Consider the following 23,692-nt stretch of genomic DNA (forward strand, 5'->3'; position numbering starts at 1 on the left):
GAAAAATATATCTAAAAGGCGTCATCTGGAGAGGATGATTCCTTTAAATATTTCAAACTTGCTTCACAACAGTAAAGGCCATCGACTGCAGAATAATAACAGCAAAGTATACGAAGAGAATATTGATAGAACTATTCAGTTAAGATCAACGTACACTAAAATTATGTAATTACAACCAGTACCTTAGAAAACAACAAATTACACAGTAATCTCTCTTATTTTAGCAATTTATTTTTACTACGCCCCATTATCATTACAGTGAAAACTAATTCATCAAGGGCTGGAAGTTCGGGGGTATAAATTTATAACATCACCAATAGTAAGATTAAAATCCGAGTATTAAAAACGATAAACAAAAAAGTCTATATTAAAATCTCCCGGTCAATCATATTCATTTGCTTGGTAGTACATATCTATTTAAAAATTTAAATCAAAAAAAGACGGAAGACTTCAGTGGGGACTCAGTAGAAAGTGGGAAAGAATTCGTTTACAAAAGAAGTGATAGTTTTTTTAAAAAAAAAAAAAAAAAAAAACACAACAGACAATCAATATCCCTGATAACAAACAAATAAAACTCAATGGAACAAAGGTAATTCTAATGGCATCTAACAACTTCAGCATCGTTTATAAACAACTGGTCTGCAACCCATCACAATAAAACAAGAGATTTAAAACGCTCCTGAAGACGTTTCCTACCTACATATTTCTTTTGTGACAATGGTTATAATCAGCCACTTTTTTCCAACAGCGTATGGAATAAAACAGAAATAAAGCTCACTTAACAAATGTTTGTGAGGACTTTTTTCCAACAGCGTATGGAATAAAACAGAAATAAAGCTCACTTAACAAATGTTTGTGAGGAGAGGAGAAGTGTCATTTCTTTTAATGGTAAACAGGAGAGCTTCGTTTATTACACAGCATAATGAAAATTTGGTTTTGCATTTTGTTCAAAGAGGAATGGGAATGGAAATGGAATTTTATTTCCTAATAAGAAGTAAAAAATTTCATAGCACTGAGAGGCACGATAAACAAATACACCAGAAACGAAACGAAGAATAAAATAAACAAATAAATGAAAAAAACGAATAAATGAAAAAAATGAGGGGCCCAGTCTAAATGCGGACATCAGAAAAGACTGTCAACAACGAAGACTAAATGATGTGAAATACATATGAGAATATGGGAGGAGACACAAAAGAAAGAACAACGGATAATGATTCATTCTAAAAAAAATCAGGGGCTACTACGAGTTGGGTGTGTTGGGGGAGGGGGTTTACCAGGGAGGGATATGTCCAACCGGGGGTGGGGGGACAGTCCTTGTTATACGAGGTATATAAGGGAGATCATGGCCGTCATTATCATTACAAATTCAATCAACCCTCCTCAGCTAGAACAGAGTTTCCGATCAAACCAGGATGTACCTCAAAATGGTAAGTGACCAAAATGCTCTTTCAATACGGAGATTAAAACCTAGTCACACAAAACAACAATAAAAATCATTAAAGTAACTAATGAACTGAAACAATATGAAGTCTTAATTTTTTCATTACAGATTATATTGCCGTTTGCAATGGCGGCTCTGGTTTCTGCCCAGACTGGATACGGAGGGAGTGAAGTAGGACACGGAGGAAGCGGTGTAGGATATGGAGAGAAGAAGGTAGGATACGGAGGAAGAGCAGGATTTGCAAGTAATGGTGGAGGATATGGAGGCAATGGTGGAGGATACACAGGAAGCGCAGGATTTGGAGGGAATGGAGGATACAGGAGAGGAACAGGATATGGAGGAAATGTTGGAGGATTTGGAGGGAATGCAGCAGGATACGGGGGAACCAGCGGAGGATACAGAGGAAGTGGAGGAGGATACGGAGGACGTGACAGTGGCTACAGCGGTACTGGAAGGATATACGGAGGTGATGGAAGCAGGTACAATGGAGGTGCAAGAGGCTACAATAGGGAATGGAGGTATGACAAGCCATTTATACAAAACAAATATTCGGTTTAATCTTGGTACAGGGTCACAAAGCATATGCTTTGGAACTTTTACTTCTGGGGTCTCATGATATGATGGGTTGAGTTTTGACGTAAACTTGAATACAACCAAAATACCAGCTATTCCTTTTTATCTATTATTACTAATATATATATATATATATATATATATATATATATATATATATATATATATATATATATATATATATATATATATATATATATACTTTGAAAAAAAAGGTGGGGCAGCAACCCATCGCTAGGAGCGTTTATGTACATCTCATGACAATTTCATTATTTATATTAAATTAAATTATTTCGGTTAATGTTAAAACCCTTTACCTTGATCATTGAAACTAAAAATCTCAAAGTTCTTTTCGTCCTTTAAGCGTGTTTATTTACACTCCGTTTCCCAACTTTACTTCGTTCAGCTCCTAACGAGAACTCCATCTTGGCCACACTTTTTGCCCAAGTTAATTTTGTCCCAGCCAATTCCTCACTGTAAATCCTTTCCAACTTTCCTAGGTTATGGACCCCAGGATTCTTTACGGACGATGCCTTCGATTCTGGGGAGGACTACGACATTTTCGACCTCTGGGATTGAAAAACTGAAAGCTATGTCACCATCGACTTAAACGAAAGTACAGCCAACCGTTAACAGAAGATTCCTGGTCATTTGGTTATTCGAATCAACTATTTTTGTGTACACTGCATTTTAGATAAGAATGGTTTACAGGGTAGTTTCGTAGTGAATGAATTATGCTGAACACTGGACTGATAAAATAAAATATTTTGATGCTTAGAAATGTCTTATGCTTAACTTAGTTCTAAAGGATGACACAAAAACTAGAAAATAACAAAATACGTTCAACATTGTATCTTCTCAAAGGTTTTGAAGCTTTATCCTAGTGGGTTTGTGGGCTTTCTTGACATGTATTAAAACACAGAAAGTCGGTTTTTGTGCCTTTACTGTGAAGATTCATTAATGATATGGTCTTTCACAACGAGTATTCGTCTTTAATATACATTGAAGCATTACTAGTTCTTGGTTATTTTATGAGACCCGTCAACTATGAACACAGCGTTCCGAAAAAAGGAAGTAAATAGTTGAGAAGTGGAATAGTCAGTTCCCCTTGTGCAATGCACTTCTTTCACACAGTGCCGTCAAGTTTTCAGAATGATCCCCATTGAAATTATACTCTTAATTTAAAGAACAATTCCTTTATGCAATTCTCCAAATTTTACTTCAAAAAGCAATTCAATAAAACATTACGTTCATGCACACATAATGTGACTGCTTTGTACTACATTTACATGCACTAAAATGTATAATTAACATTAGAACAAGCTACTTTACCATATTGATTTTTTCTCCATATTATTAATTCGTAACGATTCAGATGGATTAATAAATTCAATAATAAAAGAAAAAAGCCTCTCATTATTTTGGAGGGAATCTCTGGAGGGAAATACTAGCTGCACTCATCTACAGGGTAACGATCAATGCAGCAAATATGAGTAAAACTTTAGTTTGAAACCTGCAACGTTAAACTCACTGGGCAGGGGTTATAATTATGTATATATATATATATATATATATATATATATATATATATATATATATATATGCATATATATGTATATATATACATATATATAGTTAAATTTTTATAGATGTATCCACAGATATATAATTTTTAGTTCAATGCAGAATTGTATACCTATGAAACAATGTCCAAATGGAATATTATTAAAAATATTTGTTCAATACAGAATTATATATATATATATATATGAAATATATATAAACCCAAATGTATAATTTAAATTATTAATAAGAACCACCCATCAATTATAGTTCTTTTACGACTTATGGTATTCCACAGGTATAGTGAAATCTATATTAAATATATATATATATATATATATATATATACAATATATAAACACAATATTGATACATATATATCATATATATGTGTGTGTATATAATACATGTATATAGTATGAACAGATATATAAAAGCGGTATATGCATGAAGCATAATAGATTCAACGCGTGCACAGGCGCAGTCATAACCCCAAAGAATAAAAAGCTTTCCCAGTATACCTCATTCAATATTATTAGGTGACTAACACGTAACATGCAATCCATGTCCATGTGTGAAGGCCGTTCTAAATTATTTACATGTATCTCTGTATATTATTAATGACCTAATTATTAATAATAAAAGATGATAACTCTAGAAACCAGACTTACTGCAATACAAATCATTATTCAGTTTTGTTATGCTAGCTGTTTAACACTTTTAAAGAAAAACATTATGAAATTATTAGTGACGTAATCTATAAAATACTTGCTGGCACTATCAGCTAATTGTCTAAATGTTAGTATATTGCTTGTAAAAATTCATGACATTGAAATATGGCGTATCTACAAGGAAATGATAACTGTTTCTCTTAATTTGCCGTGACGTGAGTACCGGAACAAAGTGAGGAAAGTACAGAAGGAAGGAAGGAGAACTAGACAGTTGCAGGGAAGAAAGAAAACTTACGTTGGACGCTGCAGACAAACAAAGCTATTATTATTATTATTATTATTATTATTATTATTATATTATTATTATTATTATTATTATTATTATTATTATTATTATTATTATTCAGAAGATGAACCCTACTCATATGGAACAGGCCTCCAAAGAATATGGTGTTCCTTTGAATGAAGTAACAGAAGGTAATAGGAAATGCAGAAAGAAGAGATAAGTTATAAAAAGAAAAAAAAGAAAAAAATAATAAAATTTTACTGAAATAAAAGGGGAATTGTTTTTGGGTAGTAACGCATTATACCTTCGCTTGAACTTTTGAGGTTCCAACCGCACATCCTCGGGGAGGCTATTCCACAGCCCAACGGTGTGAAGCATAAAGGACCTCTGGAACTGAGAAGTTCGATAGCGAGGCATATTTACTGCACATTTTGTGAATGTTAAAGATCTCTTAAAATATATTTATGAAAAACTGACAAACAAGAGGCCATCCGTCCATGGCTCAATGTCATAACTGCTAATATTAGGAACAGAAACCTACTACCACGAACCATTCTGTTTAACAGCGATAAATTTCTGGAAGAAGCAGGCATCCACACTGAAGAACAGTATTCTAGTAAACGAAGGACAAAGGACCTAAAACAGGTTGAACTGATTTCATCACCGTTATACGTATATGAGGCCCTAAGTACAATACCTTTTCGTGCAGCATTTGCTGACACTTTCACTAGATGTTTCTCAAAAGTAAAAAGTGAGTCGAAAGTTACATCAAGTGGAGTTAAAGCTTGAGACTCATTCAGTCCCATTCTGAAGGGGAGGATAGGGTGGAAAATCCGCACGAGATCTACTAATCAATAGTGTTTTCGTTTTACTGGAGTTCAGCCCTATACCCCTTCGACTATACCATTCACTAATTCACTACAAGTCACGACTGAGACTAAGGGCAGCTTCATTTCTCATAAGTGGAGACTTCACTATACCAACAAGTGTTGCATCATCGGCATACTGAACAACCTTGTTTTTCAGGCCGACAATCATATCCACCTTTTATGCACTAAAAATGACAGGGGACCAAGAACAATTACCTTGTGGAGCTCCAGACACTCTAGGTCTTGAATCGCTAAGATCTCATCAGCAGCAACTTGCTGCTACCTACTTGTAAGGAAATCTTGAAGTAATCCTAAGTCATATACACCCACTCCAAGATTCTTAAGTTTATAAATAAGTGTCCCATGACTTACTAACTCGAAAGTACCACTAGAATCTATTTGAACTACTCTAAACTCAAAACCCTTATCAAGGTTGTCTTACATATAGCATGTCAAATCTAAAAGCGCATTGCTGTTAATTAACTGCTTCCTATATGCATACTTACTCTCAGTTAACAATCCTTTAGGTTCCACATACCTGTGGAGTGGCTTAAAAATATGTTTTTCTGCATCTTTGGAGAGCACATGGAGAATAGAAATTGGTTTGTAGTCTGCAGATATGCCATTCTTCAAAACAGGCAATTAATAAGCTTGCGATCATCCGAAAAAGACTACTTGGCATAAAAACTACTACCAATCTTGGGAGGCTAGAAATAAAAAAAAAAAAAAAAATGTCTAGAATCTACCAATCTTGGGATACATATATATATAGAAATATTAAAATAAAAAAAAAAAAATAATATATATATATATATATATATATATATATATATATATATATATATACATACACACACACAAAACTAATGAATGACTCACTTTTCAACCGTTCAAGACTAAACTGACAATCATGTTGACCAATATAACCTAACAAGAGCAACAAGGAGCAGATTAATCAGTTAAATATCATTCCCCTGGAACGTACTGGTTTGATGGGATACTCAAACTAGATCCACGAACTGTCAATACCGATGTCGATCATTTCGCGTGGGGGAAGTCATGAGAGCGATACTCAAAGCAATAACCACCGTTTTCCCGTCTGCTCGCATTAATACAAACAGTAATAGCTGCCGATGGTAAACAGTAATAGATTACGAAGTTTAAGGCATGACACAATGGGAAACAGAAGAGGAAGAGTGAACAGAGCACCGGGAATTCTGATTAATCAATCGACCCTACGGGAACAGATACCATTTCGTTTAAAAATGCCTTAACAAAATCAAAGTGATTTCAGAGAGGTCTCCTTCAGCATTTGGAACTGACTAAAATTCACAATAGAAACCAGACCGAAATGAAAGAAAATGGTACATCAATTTCTGTACAAAATGCAAGAACTTACTACGTTACTATCTCTTAAATTAGTAGTTGCTGACAAAAATGCGTCACTTGACGGAATTTCTAATGCGCGGCAAGTCAATCTAAAAGTAGTTACTGCAATTATAAAGGTGAGATGAGACTGCCAAACTTACCAAGACAGGAGATGAACAAGCATTTAGAAAACGAGCCAAAACAACGCAAATTCACGTTACGGCTCAAGTGATCGCACAAGACGATAAACAAAGCACAAGCAAAGTCCTTGTGAAACGTCGACTTCACTGTGAGATGCTGTTTTCCTGAGTGCTAATTAGGAAATGACGAGGATAGAACGGAAATGACCTCGCAAAATATTCTTTTGTCAACACGAGGGTAAAAATATAGACTATTTCTGTTCCAAGAAGAAAAAATAAGTAAAAATGAAAGATAAACGTTATCAATAACGTTCTCTCAATGGGTGCAACGAAGCAACAATAACGTGCCATCAAGGCTGATCACAGAAAGCGAATGAAGAAGACGAAACGATGAAAAGATGAGAGAAGAAAGAAAGAAAGAAAGAAAGAAAAAGGCACAGAGAATGAGAAAGTGTGAAATAACAACAGGATGAGATGCACAGAGATGACTGATGTAACACCCGACAAAACAGGCATTATTTTCACGTTTCAAATGAATTCCTTTCATACCCCAAGACGGTCTGATCTCAGAACAAAAATGCCTGAAAGAATGAAAGGAAAGATACACGAATTTCTCTTTTGTTACTGAACAGTTCTTTGTTGACTGTCTAAATAATTTCGCGCATTTTTAATTGCTAAAACATGGAACGACAGGTTCCTCAATGTTAACATTTATTCTAAAACATCAGAGACACACGTGCACATGAGTAAGATTATAAATAAATAAATTATTTAATTAATTAATAATTATTAATTAATATCACCCCATAACAAATGAAAGACTGCTGTATATGGTAAACCTCAAGATTTCTTTTATTGAATAGGAAGAAGTTAATTAAAAGAAATTATTCAAGAATATACATAAGTAAAAAGGAATTACCTAAGCTTATAATGGGTATGAAACCCTGTTAGACTGTCTTTGACCTAGCCTTAAAAACAAACATAAAAAAGATCCGAAAAAGAAGTTTTTAAAAATATGCATTTTATTTTTCCTTAATAAAGAAAAAACTTTGTCTAGCACTATTCTCCAAACAGACACCCAACAATATGGTTCAATTTCGAAAGGGTACCTTATGCAAATTCTTAAAAACTAAAAATTTAATTTAATTTAATTAGCCTTAGATTGAAGCAATTAAAGAGGCAAAAGGCCCATTCTGAATGATACCTTATAGACTGATGCCTTTTCTATTTGCTATAAACTCACACACTTCAGTATGGCTACAGACTTCCTAGTAGGCAACAAAGTTATTAAAGTCCCAGTAAGTTGGTGACAGAAAAACTTATCAAGTGACACACTTCTAAATAGAATGCAAACCCAGTGGTTGAAAGGATTAATTACTTTAGCAATTCCTACTGCGTTACAACGTGACACACTTCCGAACATGTCACCAACTGACCCACTTCCTAGTAGGTCACAAGAACGATGTTTAAATGTCAACCTATAAATACATTTCAGAACGCTACATTCGGCAATCAAAGATTCTGCAGTCCATATATTATGCCAAATGAGAGAACGAATGTTATCTTATTTACTTATCAATTCACGTATATATTTATTTACTGGTTCGTCTTATACAAACAGACAAATACCAATTTAATTGATCTGCAATAATCATAAACGGGAACTTACGCATTGCTGGAATACTTCTACGATCAGGTTACTTTAAGAGCTAGAAATACCTTTGCTGTGGAGTTCAAAGCATTTAATTGCTTTAATGAGTCCTTCTCACGATTCGCAAAAGAAAAAAAATCTACGTGCAATCAATAAGTAATGCGCCAGAAGATTTTCAGTCTGCAGAGACGAAATATAAACTTGTCGTTGAACGATAATTCGTGAAAATTCAGGTATTCCTAATTCATTGTTACGTGAATCTAGAATGAAAGTTTTCATGTTAATTATAAGAGATGAAAACTTCCCTATACTGAGAGAATGCAAATAATTCGCAAACAAAATAAGTAAAGGGCAAAACTATTCATTTCCAGGAACGAAGGTTGGACAAAACTTTTTGAACTTCACTGAAACAAAGTAAATAAAGAGAAATTTCTGATCAATGGTTCGGCACAAAAATGAGAAATGGTAATAAGGCGCATGGAGATCAAACAAACTGTATTAACAGTTCAAGGATAATTCTTCACACACACACATACACACTGGTGAAGGTAATTAGGGAACAGAAACTCAATAACGGAAGAGTGCGTAAAGGACCTGTTAAACATTATAACATATGCGGTTGTATTGGGGATGAGGTGGGGAGGGAGTCGGAAACTGGGGGAGGTACAGAAGTTCCACTTAGTATAAAAGGGAGAGTAAAGGTGAACACCGCCATCAGAATCAATTCTGCTTTTATCGGTCACAGCTGCGTCTATAGTCAAGATGAAACTGAGAACTGTGAGTCAAGATACAACTATGTTTTTTTTTTCTATAAAAACAAACATTTGTTTTTTCTTGGATCATAATACTTTAACATACATGACGCTTCAATAGATATCTTAAAATATAGTTCAATAGATATCAAACTATATTTTAATATATACGACATTTCACTATATATCAAACCGGCTACCATTATGAAAGACGCAAAAGTACATTCTAATTTACTCTAAAAGAGGAGGCACGGTTACTCTTCAGTATATTAATCAGCCGCATAAGAGAATGGAAACTTATCAACTTTCAGTATGACACCGAAATCCATTCTTATCACTTGCAGTATACAGTAGTAGTAACGATAAAAATGATAACTGAAGGACAAACTTTATGAGTAAATAATATATTTAATATCTATTATTATATTTATTAACACTAGTAAAGGAGGTGGTGCTAGTAGTGATTTTTCAAATTGCCAAAAATATACACAAACGCGATCGCGCACACACACACATATATATACATATGTATTCTGGCCACAAATATTTCTTAAAGAGTTTCCCTTCCAACCGCAGGTGGTTCTCGTATTTGCTGTCATGGCACTTGCGTCAGCTTCTGGTGGTTACGGAGGTGGAGGAGGAGGATATGGCGGAAGTGGAGGAGGCGGAGGTGGATTTGGAGGAGGAGGTTATGGAGGAAGTGGGGGAAAGGGCAGCAGCGGAGGAGGTGGAGGTTATGGAGGAAGTGGAGGATACGGTGGAAGCGGAGGTGTGTTTGGAGGAGGATACGGTGGAAGCGTAGGTGGTGGAGGAGGATACGGTGGAAGCGGAGGTGGCGGAGGAGGATACGGTGGAAGCGGAGGTGGCGGAGGAGGATTTGGAGGAGGAGGGTACGGTGGAAGCGGAGGTGGTGGAGGAGGATACGGTGGAAGCGGAGGTGGTGGAGGAGGATACGGTGGAAGCGGAGGTGGCGGAGGAGGATTTGGAGGGGGAGGATACGGTGGAAGCGGAGGAGGCAGTGGGTATGGAAGTGGGGGAGGCGGTGGTGGCTTTGGAGGTGGAGGATACGGCGGAAACGGAGGCGGCGGCAGTGGATATGGGGGTGGAGGATATGGTGGAAACGGAGGAGGTGGAGGAGGATTTGGAGGCGGTGCATACGGAGGCAGCGGGAGTGGATACGGGGGCGGTGGAGGTAAATAAAAGAAATTTCCAATTCATAATTTTTCCTACGCTATTAATGAATAGCCGTTTTTGGAGCTCTTGGCTTCAAGATAGAAAAACATACCTTATACTGTTTATATGTAGCCCATAATTATTGATCATAATTCAATGCATTATCAGCACCTTTTTTTTCAGGATATGGCCGTTGACGAGATACTGATGCATCAACTGAAGCTGGCACTGAATTCAGTCTAAAATGTATCATGTAAAATAAATGAAAACTTATTCTAACGCTTCCTTTGAAATCCCTTTGACCCCTGAAAATTGACTTCTTGTTGCTAATATTACTATTTTTGTTTAAAATCTGCAATTATTCATATTGGAATATGCTTGAAAGGCCTTTAACTTGCAAAGCAAACTTCAAGCAAAAGAAGTACCCACATATGACACACACACACATAAAAAAACTGATAAGTAAAGGTGGCCCAATAAACATGCAAACTTCTTACTACCAATGGGCATTACATAACATCAATGGCATCATTCTTATTAACTTTCACCTGAAATAAATATGGAATAGCCTTGCAGTTAGAATACTTGGAAAATCGGTATTCCTATTAATGAATTAATTTTCATTTATCCCAAGATTATCTCCGTCTCTTTTCAAGATGGCCGAAATAAATAGATGGATAATTAAACATAATTACCCAGGCCAATCTGGAATTATTTACGAGATAATAATTTCAAGATCTTACTTCTTCATACTGCTAAATTAGAGAGGTAACACATGATGTTATAACAGTAATTGAAAAAACTACAGCAAAAATACGAACTCGCTTTAGCCAAAAAATTTACAAAATTAAGAGAGGAATATGAATACTAGTAATAGCATTTAAGCTTTCTCAATGTTAACATGAACCTATGCAGCGTATTGTAAAATCTGATTTAAAACCCAGTAATCAAATGTTTGATCGCTGAGAGTAAATGGAAAGATGTAAACCTTAATTATTCAAATCCAATCGTCTTCCCGAACATTTTACACACACAAGCAAATGGTATATGTGATGATTATTAACTTAGTTATGAAACATTCACATAAACGGAACAAACACTGAAAAAGACGTTTAATAAGATTCAAGGTGGATATGTTTAAACAAACTCCACAGCTTAAAACAGAAACAATGTAAAAAAAAAAAACAGCAATTCAAGGGAAAACAACATAAACATTCAACATATAAAATTAAATAAATTACACAGCAGTTCAAGAAAAATGTCTACGCACAAATAATTCAATGCATAAACCCTTATAGTCGGCAGAAATGATTTACGTGAAAACCATTCAAACAAACAGTATAAATTAAGGCACAAACTTCAAACAAAATGTACAAACGAACCTAGGTATGATGATTATGACCAACACAATCGATTCAAGGCTACGAATGGGTGTAAAAGAAAGGCACAGCCGATTACATGGAAATGAAAACAAAAATGATTTTGATAAGAAATATCCAAAGGCATAGAAGTTGCATCAATTCAGCGTTCGTAGAAACTATTGTCACAATTGAGAAACATTTCTAGAAAATATGAAAGAGAGAAAGTTCAAAATTGCATAATTTATTCCATAACATAAAAATTCAAACAGCGGTTTTCGTGTTATTAAACGGTAAACGGCTTCTATGAATACAAAAACGAAGACTAATGTTTGGCGATAAAGGAATATTTCAACCATTCTTACCGAAAGTTCCTGGTAAAAGTAAAAAAAAAAAGTGTATGTATGTATGTATACATACACAATATATATATATATATATATATATATATATATATATATATATATATATGTATATATATTATGTATGTATGTGTATGCAAAGAGATGTAAAACACCTAAAACTGTACCGTGGGCGAGTAATGTAGCTCTCGGCTCATGTCTGTTAAGTTTGTGAAGTGCGGCCGCTAACAAGTCCACCCAACCGTGAGTCTAGCTGCCTAAACCCTATAGATTTGCCAAGAAGTCGGAAGTTAATACTCGTCTGTCACCACTTCCTCCAACGGGGTGAAAGGTGTATGTATGTGTGTGTGTGTATGTGTGTGTATACATACATATATATGTATATATATGTGTATATATATATATATATATATATATATATATATATATATATATATATTTTTATCGATACCTCAGTAACTTTTTACATTCACAAATATCAAGCTACAAAAACCATCGAACATCGATTTCAATATATTTTGGGAATAACTTGCACCCAAAGGAAATTTTAATGACATAGCAATCGAATTTCTAACCCAGCCCATGGTTCGAATCCTGGTCGGTACAGGAGCACTTATATTCCTTTGAGTGCAAGATATTAGAAAGGTATAGTGAATTCAATATTAAATGTTATTTTTGGCTGAATATTTGTGTGTGCGTGTGTATATATGTATACATACACATAAACACACATATATATACAGTATATATATATTATATATATATATTATATATATATAAATATATATAATATTATATATATAAATATAATATATATATATGTATATGTGTGTGTGTATGTGTAGACTGAAGCATCATTCATTAAATGAACGATAAAACCGCTAAATACTAAAGAAACATTAAGACGATGGTTCAAAATCGCAAAGAAAGAAAAGCTGTACATACTAGGCACTAAGTCGACAATACAGTTATAAACAAAAAATAAGCAAAAAGTCAAAAGGAACATCATGGCAAACTGGCAGTAACAGTGCCGTTTGTCAAGAAGAAACTTTAGTTGGCTTTGGCCTTTCGAAATGATTAGCCTCCTCATTATATTTAATATTCGTCAAATGCCTGGGCCTTATTTATTAAAGTGAAATGACGTCGATTTTTCTGGTTGGACCTAGTTTAAGCAAATGAATCAAGTCTAAATTTATATTTTAATAAATAATTCTTAATAAGATAGCACGATATGAGAAGAGACTGAGAGCTGATAATATCAAGCCCATAAAGCCAAACGGAACTGATATTTAGTCACTGAATATTTTAACATTGCTGACTGCGACTTCTACTGTGAAATGCAGAGAAAAATATAGCCAACTTTCTAAGTTTTAATAGGTCTGAATTTTTGTCAACACTTCAGCACAAGAAAAGACATTGAAGAAGATATAAAGGACAATCAGTTGTGCAAATAGCTTCAATCAAAGGTTACATCGTGAAAATCTAAAAAAAAAAAAAATATCTTTAAAAATTAATACAATCCTTACAGCACACAATTACACAAAAAATCTTGCAAAAAAGTCTTCTCAAAATTCATGACCAAAATACAATAACCGACTTCAGGAAGACTTCAGGACGAGTAGACTAAAATCTGAAGTTCACAATTATATCCACCACGCAAACGAACACAAGATGAAAATAAATTCAGCGCAAAAAAACAAACACACGAAAAAATACTGAAAATAAATTAGAAGAAACATAACATACGTAGCAGGCTAAGCGAACCACGTCACCCACCAAGGTTAATGAACGCTAAGAGAAATTAAACACGAAATTATTCTGAAACAGATGAACACAGAACTGTAAGTGGTAAAGCAAATAGAAGGAGAGTGGAGGATGGAAATGGAGGGAGGGGGATAAGAGGTGAAGGAAGAAGTGGACCAAGGTATATAAACAGAGGCAGAGAGTCCCACCAGCATCAGAAATCAGCTGACTTCGTCCGGTCAAGATCTGATTCCAGTCTCAAGATGAAGTTGAAAACAGTAAGTCAAACTGTTACAGAACGAAATGATAAGTTAATAGTTACTGCGAAATATCAACACTTTAATAAGTATCTTACATCATTGGCTTTCATACCTCATTATGAAGCATTGCCTCGAGCACAAAACAGCTAAGGTTTGCCCCTAATTTAGGGAACACTAGTATTGCACAAGGCAGCAGAGTTCATTGAACGTTCAGTCTTTTTCCGTATTTCTAATAAATATTTGTAATCGCTTTCCTTTTCAATTTCAGGTAGTTTTGTTGCTCAGTGCAGTCGTACTAGTGTCAGCTGGAGGAGGTGGAGGATATGGCGGAGGTGGAGGAGGAGGTGGAAAAGGAGGTGGAGGTGGAGGAGGAAAAGGAGGTGGTGGTGGAGGTTATGGTGGAGGTGGAAAAGGAGGTGGCGGAGGAGGCTACGGCGGAAGTGGTGGAGGTGGTGGAGGATTTGGAGGCGGAGGTTACGGAGGAGGTGGAAGCGGAGGTTATGGAGGAAGTGGAGGCGGCGGAGGAGGATTTGGGGGAGGAGGATGGAGGCAGTGGAGGAGGAGGATACGGAGGAAGTGCGGGTTACGGTGGTAGTGGAGGTGGTGGTGGTGGATTTGGAGGAGGAAGCTATGGAGGAAGTGGAGGAGGTGGTGGAGGATATGGTGGCAGTGGAGGAGGTGGAGGAGGATTTGGAGGTTATGGTCGTTGAGAGGTACTATTCCGAAATCATGAACTGTCTGAGAAATCCCTGAATAAACTCATTAAAACCCCATTACATTTCACTGCAACCTTTCTTTGCGTCTCATCAAAGAGCAAACATTGTTTAAGTGACTCTGTATCAGCGCTCCTGTATATCTGCTCTTTTGTTTTGTCAAGAAAAACTGAAAGAGGCATTTTCTAGTGATTTGAAAAATGGTAGCTAAACAACCAAATATTCTTCTTGTTATTCATCACACTCCCCAATTTTTTTCGGGTCAGCGAAATAAATTTTGTCTATAAAATGACTCATCAAACAGAAAGCATAAAAAAACGGTGGATTTCCAAAATGGTATTGCAATGTGGATAAAATTCCAAACAATATCCCGGTTGTAACACTAATTACTGATGATCAATCGCTCGAGAGAGAACTAATAGCCTATGCTCTAATCGAGTTTTGTGATTTGGATTACCTTACTATGCTGCAGATGTCGTCACTTCTACTTCATTTGGAACAGAGAAAGAAATTCCCACCAATATGCTAAAAATATATAAAATTAAACCAAGAGTTCGTTGATTACAACACCAGCTACAGAATAAAATAACTGGAGAACATTTTGTGATTAATTAATCCATTATTATAAGAAAAACCTCTCGGTAGATGGAGGCAGTATAATGTAAGCTGTCTGTACAAGGTGTTGCCCACTATTTCATTTTCATTTAGGTTGGGTAAGAGACGCAGCTAGACCTTCCTTGATGTGCTAAAATCTTTTGACAAACTTGTAATGTAAGCAAGCCATTGTAATTAGTTGCTCTGTTCCGTAACATTTCAACAAGTGATGTCATGTCTAATAAGGATAGACTACATTGGATGTTGATTTGTCAACCTGGCTACTCTACAAAAAGCTCAAACCAAAACATGATTATTTCAACAATTATTATTTGTGCTATTCCTAACGTGGTATCAGGAAGAGCAATTCATAAGACTGGATCTCTATGTATAGCCTACAAAAGCGATCACTCACTGACCTGAAAGTGAAACTCACTCTGTCGTTGGTGGCATACCACAGATGCATTGCTGGTGCTCTGAATTTTTATTCCCCTTTGCTCTTATCGATTTTCAAATTTCAAGGCTCAGTTTACTAAGCAGTAGTTATTTAAAACGAACTCCAGAGAATAAAATAATACGAGTAAAAACGGAATAACTCATAATAATTTTCGGTTTTTAATAATAATAATAATAATAATAATAATAATAATAATAATAATAATAATAATAATAGTCATCATCATCATCATCATAATAATTATAATTGTTTTTACTCTTACATGAAAATAAATTAATTACTGAATTCCGGTGACTGATACAAGTGAAAAGAACCAAAGTTCACAGATATACATAAATAATGAACGATTATTATAAAATGAATCTGCTGTAAAAATAAAGGAAGGGCTTTTGTTAAGGGAAATATTCTTTATCTCTGCACGATATGGTGCAGTTTGGAGACAGTCAAACAAAAACGGGGTATAAAAACGTACCTCGATTATCATAAGAGGAGAAAAAAAGGATCTACTCTACTAAAGAGAGATTTTCATCAGGGATAAACTAGTTTAGATCAAAATGTCGAGAGACGTTCTTACATAATAAAACTGATTCTATTTTATATATCGGTTGCCCAACAGACAAAACTTCCAACATTTTAATATGTCTATGGGAAAATTAACTTAAACCAAAGGAAACCGAGGAGCATGCGAGTAGCCTGCGCGAGTAAGAATGTATACATTTCCAGCCTTGGTATAAAATATTCCTTGAAAAAGAATAAAAAATTAATCTTTAAAAAGGGATAAAAAGTGAGCATTCTGTGGCTCCAATTCCTAAAGTCATCCTTCTGGAAGTCTGGCAGTACAAAAATTGATTTCAGAAACAATATAATTTCTGTTACCGGTATGACAGCTTCAGGATGTGTGGAGCTGCATAATTATTCTTATTCGGAACGAGACCTTAAGTAACTTCTAAAACATCGAAGATATAGCATATAAATTTCAAACACAACCGGACAGCGATAGTGGAGAGAAAGTCTGAAACCACCATCTACGCCTAACAGAGGCCCCATAAAAATTTTCTTAATACTAAAGAAAGCTGAACCTAGTAAAATAATGGACTGGACTGGAATATAAAATTCAGACCTAAGGCCAAACGCTGGGACCTGTGTGGTCATTCAGCGCTAAACAATGAAATAATGCGACAACATTATCACAATGGTTCAAAATCGCAAAGACAGGAAATAAATATATACAAATTACGCACTAAGCCAGAGTAACAAGGTATATATATCAATAAACAACTTCAGTTGACCTAATATTTAAGTTATTATGTGGCAAAATACTTATTACAATAAAAATAAGTTGATATTTCTTGATGCGCCAAGTTTGAATAGGTTGAATCAGTTCCAAAGTACGTATCTTAAAAAAAATGATTTTAAATAGCTAACATGATGTGAGTGCAGTTCTAGCAGAGGAGCCTAAGAGACTGAAACTGTCATATCCATAAAAGCAGTGAAAACTGAAATTCAGCCTTCTAATACTTAAACAATAACATCTGTAACTTCCACTGTGAAACGCAAAGAGAAATAAAGCCAATTATCAAGGTGCTAATAGGTCGGAATTTTGGCAGCACTCAAGCTAAAGAAATTTTTCCCTAACTTTGTAACGATCGACAGATCGTACAGCAGAACAGGCTGCTGAAGAAAGCAAAAAGAAATGAAATAAGAGATCTGGGAAAAACCAGTCGTGTAACGAGCTCCACGCAAGGGTCACATCGTGAAAACCTAAAAAATGACAATGTAATTTTCAGAATAAATATCATTCTAATACTATCCAGTTCCACATGAAATTCATGTAAAAAAAATCTTTTAATGTGTTTATAAAGAAAAGATAACAGACTCAAAACGAGAAGAATAATATCTGAATTATACCCACCACGCAAACAAACAAACTGGCAATAAAGTCAGCGCAAAGAACAAACAATCGGAAAAATACAAAACATTAATTAAGAACAAACTCAACATACGTAACAGACGAAACGAACCACGTCACTCCATCAGGGTTAATGAACATGAAGAAAAGTTAAACCGGAATGGTTTTGAAATAGAAAAACACTGAACTTTACGTGGTAAAGCAAATAGAAAGAGCGCGGACGATGGAAATGGGGGGAGGGGGATAAGAGGTGAAGGGAGAAGTGGACCAAGGTATAAAAGAGAAGCGGAGAGAACCACCAGCATCAGAAACCAGCTGACTTCATCAGGTCAAGATCTGATTCCAGTCTCAAGATGAAGCTGAAAACAGTAAGTCAAATTGTTACACTGCGGAATGATAAGTTAATAGTTACTACAAAATATCACTACTTTTATAAGATCTTTCACCACTGGCTTTCACACCAAATAATGAAGCATTAGCTCGAGCAAAAAACATCTAAGGTTAGACCCAATTTCGGGAACAATTAGTGTTTTACAGGACAGGAGAGTTCACTAAACACTCTTTTCCGTACTCCTAATTTATATTTTTCTAATCGCTTTCCTTTCCAATTTCAGATGGTTGTGTTGCTCTGTGCAGTGGCACTAGTGTCGGCTGGAGGAGGAGGCGGAGGTTATGGTGGAGGAGGCGGTGGAAAAGGAGGTGGAGGCGGAGGTGGAGGTTATGGTGGAGGAGGCGGTGGAAAAGGAGGCGGAGGTGGAGGCTATGGTGGAGGAGGAAAAGGAGGTGGAGGTGGAGGTTATGGTGGAGGAGGCGGTGGAAAAGGAGGCGGAGGTGGAGGTTATGGTGGAGGAGGAAAAGGAGGCGGCGGCGGAGGCTATGGCGGAAGTGGCGGTGGTGGTGGAGGATTTGGAGGCGGAGGTTACGGAGGAAGTGGCGGCGGAGGTTATGGAGGAGGTGGAGGTGGAGGTTATGGAGGAGGTGGAGGCGGAGGTTATGGAGGAGGTGGAAGCGGAGGTTATGGAGGAAGTGGAGGCGGAGGTGGAGGATTTGGAGGAGGAGGATATGGAGGCAGTGGAGGTGGAGGATACGGAGGAAGTGGAGGCGGTGGTGGAGGATATGGCGGCAGTGGAGGAGGCGGAGGAGGATTTGGAGGCGGTGGTGGATATGGAGGCAGTGGAGGTATGTGAGGAAAAAGTACAACATTTTCTATTGTTCTCTGATGAAGGTACAAAACTTCTTTGCCGCATTCTTAACAGCAAAACTTATAAGTTTGTGATAAAACATACAAATCAGTGTCCCAATATTTTATTTTATTTTTCACTTTAGTGGAGGTGAAGAACCCGACAAATTAATCTATTATAATGATAATTTACACAAGCTCTCTCTTTTCCAGGTTACGGTCGTTAAGAAGTACTGTTCCAAAATCACTCTGAATAAAAATTCCCTGAATAAACTCATTACAAAGCCCGTTTACATTTCATTCCGAACCTTTCTTTGCATTTCATCAAATACCCGACATTTTTCATGGGACCGTCTCTCAACGTTTTGGTGTTTTCATGAAAATTTACAGTGTTTTTTTTTTTTTTTTTTGTTTAACAATGAAAAACTGAAAGACGACTCTTCCAGTGAACTGAATAAAATAGCTAAACATGCAAATAATTCTATTATTCATGTTCGTCAACTTTCTTCAAGTAGGGGATATTAAACATGTCTTTAATCTGACTCATTAACCCAAAACGTAAAGAAAATGATAGATTTTCAAAACGATATTGCAATGTGGATCACTTATCAAACAATTTTCTGTGTGGATCATAATGACTTATGATAAATCGCTCGAGAGAAACAGCTGATTAAGACCTATTCTCTAATCGCTTTTTGTAGAAAGTATTGATTACCGTACAATACTGCACATAACACTGCCACTTCATTTGGGATAGGAAAAACAATAGTCATCGATGTGCTGAGAAGATGTAAAACTTAAACCAAGAGTTCGTTGAACACATCAACAGCAACGGAATAAACGATAACTAGAAAACATTTTGTTATTACTGGAGCCAATGTCATGCATCCGCTGTTGTGAGAAAAGTCTCCCACTAGATGGAAGCACTATGATGTAGGCTGTATTCGCACGGTGTTGCCCTCTTGTTTTATTTTCATTTTGTGTGGGTGAGGCAGAATCAGCTATACCTTTCTTGACGGTGCTTAAATCTTCTGCCGGACTTACAGTGTAAGCAAGCCACAGTGATCACTATCTCTGTTGCGTAACATTTCAACAAGTGTCTTCAGCAGGTACTGATTTGTCTTCCTGGCTACTCTGCATAAAGCACAAACCCAGAAAGGTTTATTTCTGTAATTATCATTTGTGACAGCCCTAGATTATATATTCCTGTTCATATTCCTTTCGATGTGATTGCACGAACAGTAATTAGGAAGACTGGATCTCAATGTATAGCCTATAAAAGCAATCACTCATTAACCGGAAAGTACAAAGCAACAATAACAGTCAACAACAAAATGTATCAAATTAACATAAATAATATACAAGTCTTTAGCAGACTTTTATGGGAAAGATGAAAACTTTAAATACCTAATTTTACTGTTGAAGCTTTTAACTAAGACTGTTTCTTATTAAAAACGAAAACAAAAGCTTTTCCTAATTCTGTTATATTTATGTTTGGAGTCTCTCACTCTTTCAGTTTTTGCAGTCACGATTCTTATGATATTATATTACTGGTTATTTCATAAGCGAGTTTGTTGTTAAGGAAGAACGCTGTGTAAATCCCTAACCAGAAAAAACATTTGAAAAATAAAAGAAAAATTTAAAATGAAAATTAATAAACAAAAATATATTGGAAGGATGCGATAACAGTAAAACATTATACTCGACAATAGCTGTGAAAATTGAAAAACGATTTTTTCCTAATTTCACCAAAAAGACAGCCGTAAAATGACTAAGGAAATATTGAGAATACATTCACACTGACATTTGTCCTTTTCTCTGGATTTGCTGTAAAAATAAAAGAGGAGCTTTTATTAAGAGAGACATTCTTTCCCACACTACCAAAATGGGGTCTAAAAAGGTTACCTCCATAACCATAAAAGAAGAAAAAAACTGATCTACTGTTGTGCTGACAGCTGTTGATCAGGGATAAGCGAAGTTTTCAGAAAATATAGAGGAAAAGTCTTATTTGACAAAACGGAGTTTTTCCTATATCGGCTGCCCAACCATTCTCAACTGACAAATTCCCTGTTTTTAATACACCCAAAAAAAAAACATAATCAACAAACCGAGCACCAAAGTAGCCTGTAATGGCGAGTACGAGGATCGAACATTCCAAAAATAAGAAGATAAAAATGAATCTTCTGTAAATACTAAAAATTTAGTTGGGCAAAGATGATTTTAGAAAACAATGGTAAAATTCCATAATGCTAAGTACCTTCCAAAACGAAGATATAGAGCATCAAAATTTTAAACACAAACAGATAAAGATATGAAAGAAAGTTTGAAACCACCAAAATCACAGAGGCATGGTAAATAAATGATAATAAAAGGTCAACACATCAACATTAACGATGTTCAAAATCACAAAATCACAAAGTTTGTTTGCCAAGAAACAACTTTAGTTGGCTTTGGACTTTCAAAGTGGCTAGCCTCCCAAATAAATTTAATATCTGGCAAAATATTGTTTATTAAAGTGAAATAACGTTGAATTTTCTTCATGCACCAAGTTGAAGTGGTTGAATCAAGTACAAAGTCCATATCATAAAAAATGATTTTTAATAAGCTATTATGATATGAGAGCATATCCAGCAGAGGAGACTAAGAGACTGATCATATCATATTAATAAAGCCAAACAGAAAAGAAATTTAGCCTCAAAATATTTCAACATTGTTGACAGCAACTTCTATTGTGAAACAGAAAAATATAGCTAACTTTCAAGTCGGTTATATTTTTCTTTATATCCTTTGATAAATCGGACATTTTTTCAGTACTCCAGTAAAAGAAGTCTTTCAATAACTTAATTTAATCGACACTGCTTACATTAGGATATACTGCTGATGAAAGCTAAATGAAAAGAAATTAGGGAAGTTTTGGAAAAATCGCAGAGCAATGAGCTCCACACAAAGGTCACATCGCGAAAATCTACAAAAATAAATTAATGTTCAAAATAAAAACAATTCTGATAGTACTCAATTCCACATAAAATTCATGTAAAAAATCTTTTAATGAAAAAACAACGGACTTACGAACGAGCAGAATCATATCTGAATTATACCCACCATGCAGACAAACAAGCTGACAATAAAGTCAGCGCAAAGAACAAACAATCGAAAAAATATAAAACATAAATTATAGAACAAACTTAATATACGTAACAGACCAAACGAACCACGTCACTCCATCAAGGTTAATGAACATGAAGAAAAGTTAAACACGGAATGATTTTTAAATAGAACAACACTGAACTGTATTCGTGGTAAAGCAAATAGAAAGAGCGCGGACGATGGAAATGGGGGGAGGGGGATAAGAGGTGAAGGCAGAAGTGGACCAAGGTATAAAAGAGAAGCGGAGAGAACCACCAGCATCAGAAACCAGCTGACTTCATCAGGTCAAGATCTGATTCCAGTCTCAAGATGAAGCTGAAAACAGTAAGTCAAATTGTTACACCAAATGATAAGTTAATAGTTACTGCAAAATATCACTACTTTAATAAGATCTTACCATTGGCTTTCCATACCAAGTAATGAACATTGGCTCGAGCATAAAACAGCTAAGGTTTGACCCAAGTTTCGGGAACAATTAGTGTTTTACAGGACAGGAATGTTCACTAAACGTTCTTTTTTCCGTATTTCTGATTTATATTTTTCCAATCGCTTTCCTTTTCAATTTCAGATGGTTGTGGTGCTCTGTGCAGTGGCACTAGTGTCGGCTGGAGGAGGAGGCGGAGGTTATGGTGGAGGAGGCGGTGGAAAGGAGGTGGAGGTGGAGGTGGAGGTTATGGTGGAGGAGGTGGTGGAAAAGGAGGTGGAGGTGGAGGCTATGGTGGAGGAGGAAAGGAGGTGGAGGTGGAGGTTATGGTGGAGGAGGAAAAAAAGGAGGAGGCTATGGCGGAAGTGGCGGTGGTGGTGGCGGTGGTGGTGGTGAGGATTACGGGAGGAGGAGGGGTTATGGAGGAGGTGGGGGTGGAGGTGGAGGTTATGGAGGAGGTGGAAGCGGAGGTTATGGAGGAAGTGGAGGCGGAGGTGGAGGATTTGGAGGAGGAGGATATGGAGGCAGTGGAGGTGGAGGATACGGAGGAAGTGGAGGCGGTGGTGGAGGATATGGCGGCAGTGGAGGAGGCGGAGGAGGATTTGGAGGCGGTGGTGGATATGGAGGCAGTGGAGGTATGTGAGGAAAAAGTACAACATTTTCTATTGTTCTCTGATGTAAGTACAAAACTTCTTTGCCGCATTCTTAACAGCAAAACTTATAAGTTTGTGACAAAACATATAAATCAGTGTCCCAGTATTATTTTATTTTTCACTTTAGTGTAGGTGAAAAACCCGACAAATTAATCTATTATAATGATAATTTACACAAGCTCTCTCTTTTCCAGGTTACGGTCGTTAAGAAGTACTGTTCCAAATTCACACTGTATAAAAACTCCCTGAATAAACTCATCACAAAGCCTATTCACATTTCATTCCGAACCTTTCTTTGCATTTCATCAAATACCCGGCATTTTAGATGGGAACTTCTCTCAACGCTCTTGTGTTTTCATGAATATTTTCAATATTTTTTTTTTTCTCAATGAAAAACTGAAA

The 23,692-nt window shown here is 36.0% G+C and overlaps 3 protein-coding genes across 3 annotated transcripts in view; 2 read left to right on the top strand and 1 right to left on the bottom strand.

Annotated features, from left to right (window-relative positions):
- Positions 1-23,692, bottom strand: part of LOC136826924 (A disintegrin and metalloproteinase with thrombospondin motifs adt-2-like) — a 282,157-nt gene that overhangs the window by 150,265 nt on the left and 108,200 nt on the right. The window lies entirely within an intron of this gene.
- On the top strand, positions 1,361-3,425 carry LOC136826523 (uncharacterized). Its single transcript, XM_067083708.1, has 3 exons — positions 1,361-1,430; positions 1,553-1,962; positions 2,518-3,425. The coding sequence occupies exons 1-3, from the start codon at positions 1,416-1,418 to the stop codon at positions 2,594-2,596; spliced, it is 504 nt and encodes a 167-aa protein (XP_066939809.1). The 5' UTR covers positions 1,361-1,415; the 3' UTR covers positions 2,597-3,425.
- On the top strand, positions 18,483-19,447 carry LOC136826525 (ATP-dependent RNA helicase A-like). Its single transcript, XM_067083709.1, has one exon. The coding sequence runs from the start codon at positions 18,501-18,503 to the stop codon at positions 19,071-19,073; it is 573 nt and encodes a 190-aa protein (XP_066939810.1). The 5' UTR covers positions 18,483-18,500; the 3' UTR covers positions 19,074-19,447.

The sequence above is a fragment of the Macrobrachium rosenbergii genome, chromosome 41, assembly GCF_040412425.1.
Source record: "Macrobrachium rosenbergii isolate ZJJX-2024 chromosome 41, ASM4041242v1, whole genome shotgun sequence".
Taxonomy (NCBI): domain Eukaryota; kingdom Metazoa; phylum Arthropoda; class Malacostraca; order Decapoda; family Palaemonidae; genus Macrobrachium; species Macrobrachium rosenbergii.

Coding starts and splice junctions, on each gene's coding strand:
- LOC136826523 (XM_067083708.1), top strand. Junction 1,963..2,517: donor GGCTACAATAGGGAATGGAG/GTATGACAAGCC, acceptor CAACTTTCCTAG/GTTATGGACCCCAGGATTCT.
- LOC136826525 (XM_067083709.1), top strand. CDS start 18,501: ATGGTTGTGTTGCTCTGTGCAGTGGCACTAGTGTCGGCTGGAGGAGGA.